This window comes from Priapulus caudatus, unplaced genomic scaffold (genome assembly GCF_000485595.1).
Source record: "Priapulus caudatus unplaced genomic scaffold, Priapulus_caudatus-5.0.1 Scaffold2842, whole genome shotgun sequence".
Taxonomy (NCBI): Eukaryota; Metazoa; Priapulida; class Priapulimorpha; order Priapulimorphida; family Priapulidae; genus Priapulus; species Priapulus caudatus.
The window spans coordinates 14,936-15,580 of record NW_014579903.1 but is presented as its reverse complement, the minus strand read 5'-3'; the positions used below and the strand labels follow the sequence as shown (position 1 = coordinate 15,580).

At 51.9% G+C, this 645-nt stretch overlaps 1 protein-coding gene across 1 annotated transcript in view; it reads right to left on the bottom strand.

The window, feature by feature from the left end:
- LOC106819112 (paired box protein Pax-5-like) overlaps window positions 1-562 on the bottom strand; it is an 11,024-nt gene extending 10,462 nt beyond the window's left edge. Inside the window, exon 1 of the mRNA XM_014823776.1 lies at window positions 484-562. Coding sequence (XP_014679262.1) covers window positions 484-562 — 79 coding nt within the window. The remainder of the gene's footprint in view (window positions 1-483) is intronic.
- Window positions 563-645: the final 83 nt, after the last annotated feature.

Here is a 645-nt window from a genome sequence, read left to right as displayed (position 1 = left end):
TATATATGACACACTGATGTGGCCTTGGTCACACATTCAGCGACCGTGCGTGACTGTAGACAGTAGGAGGCAACGAAGCCTGACCGACCACGTGACCGCGCCGACGACAAAGCGACGTATATACGCTGTACGTATACAACGACACGCCTATATCTCATCACATCAAATCCGATCGCATCCCAATGTATCGCATTCCATTGCATCGCCTCCTATCACATTGCATTTCATCACATCGCATCTACTTGCATCGCATCTACTTGCATCGCATTTATACTTGCATTGCATCGCATTTATACTTGCATTCCATCGCATTGCATCGCATCCGATTGCATTGTATCCCGTTACATTGCATTCCATCCCTCCCCATCCCATTGCATCCCACCCGATACTGCCGCATCCCATCCCATCCCACTCCATCCAATCCTTTTCCATCCCATCCCATCGCATCCTATCCCATCCCACTCCATCCTATCTCATACTTACCGAGCTTGTTGACTTCGCCCTGCACATCGACGAAGCAGCCGTACGCGTAGTACAGGTATACGTTCAGGTAGCAGTCCATGCTAACGGGAACGGCTGAGGCAGGAGGGCGGGGCGGGGGTGGGGGGGTGGTGGCTGGATGCTTATGCAGTCACACACATACAC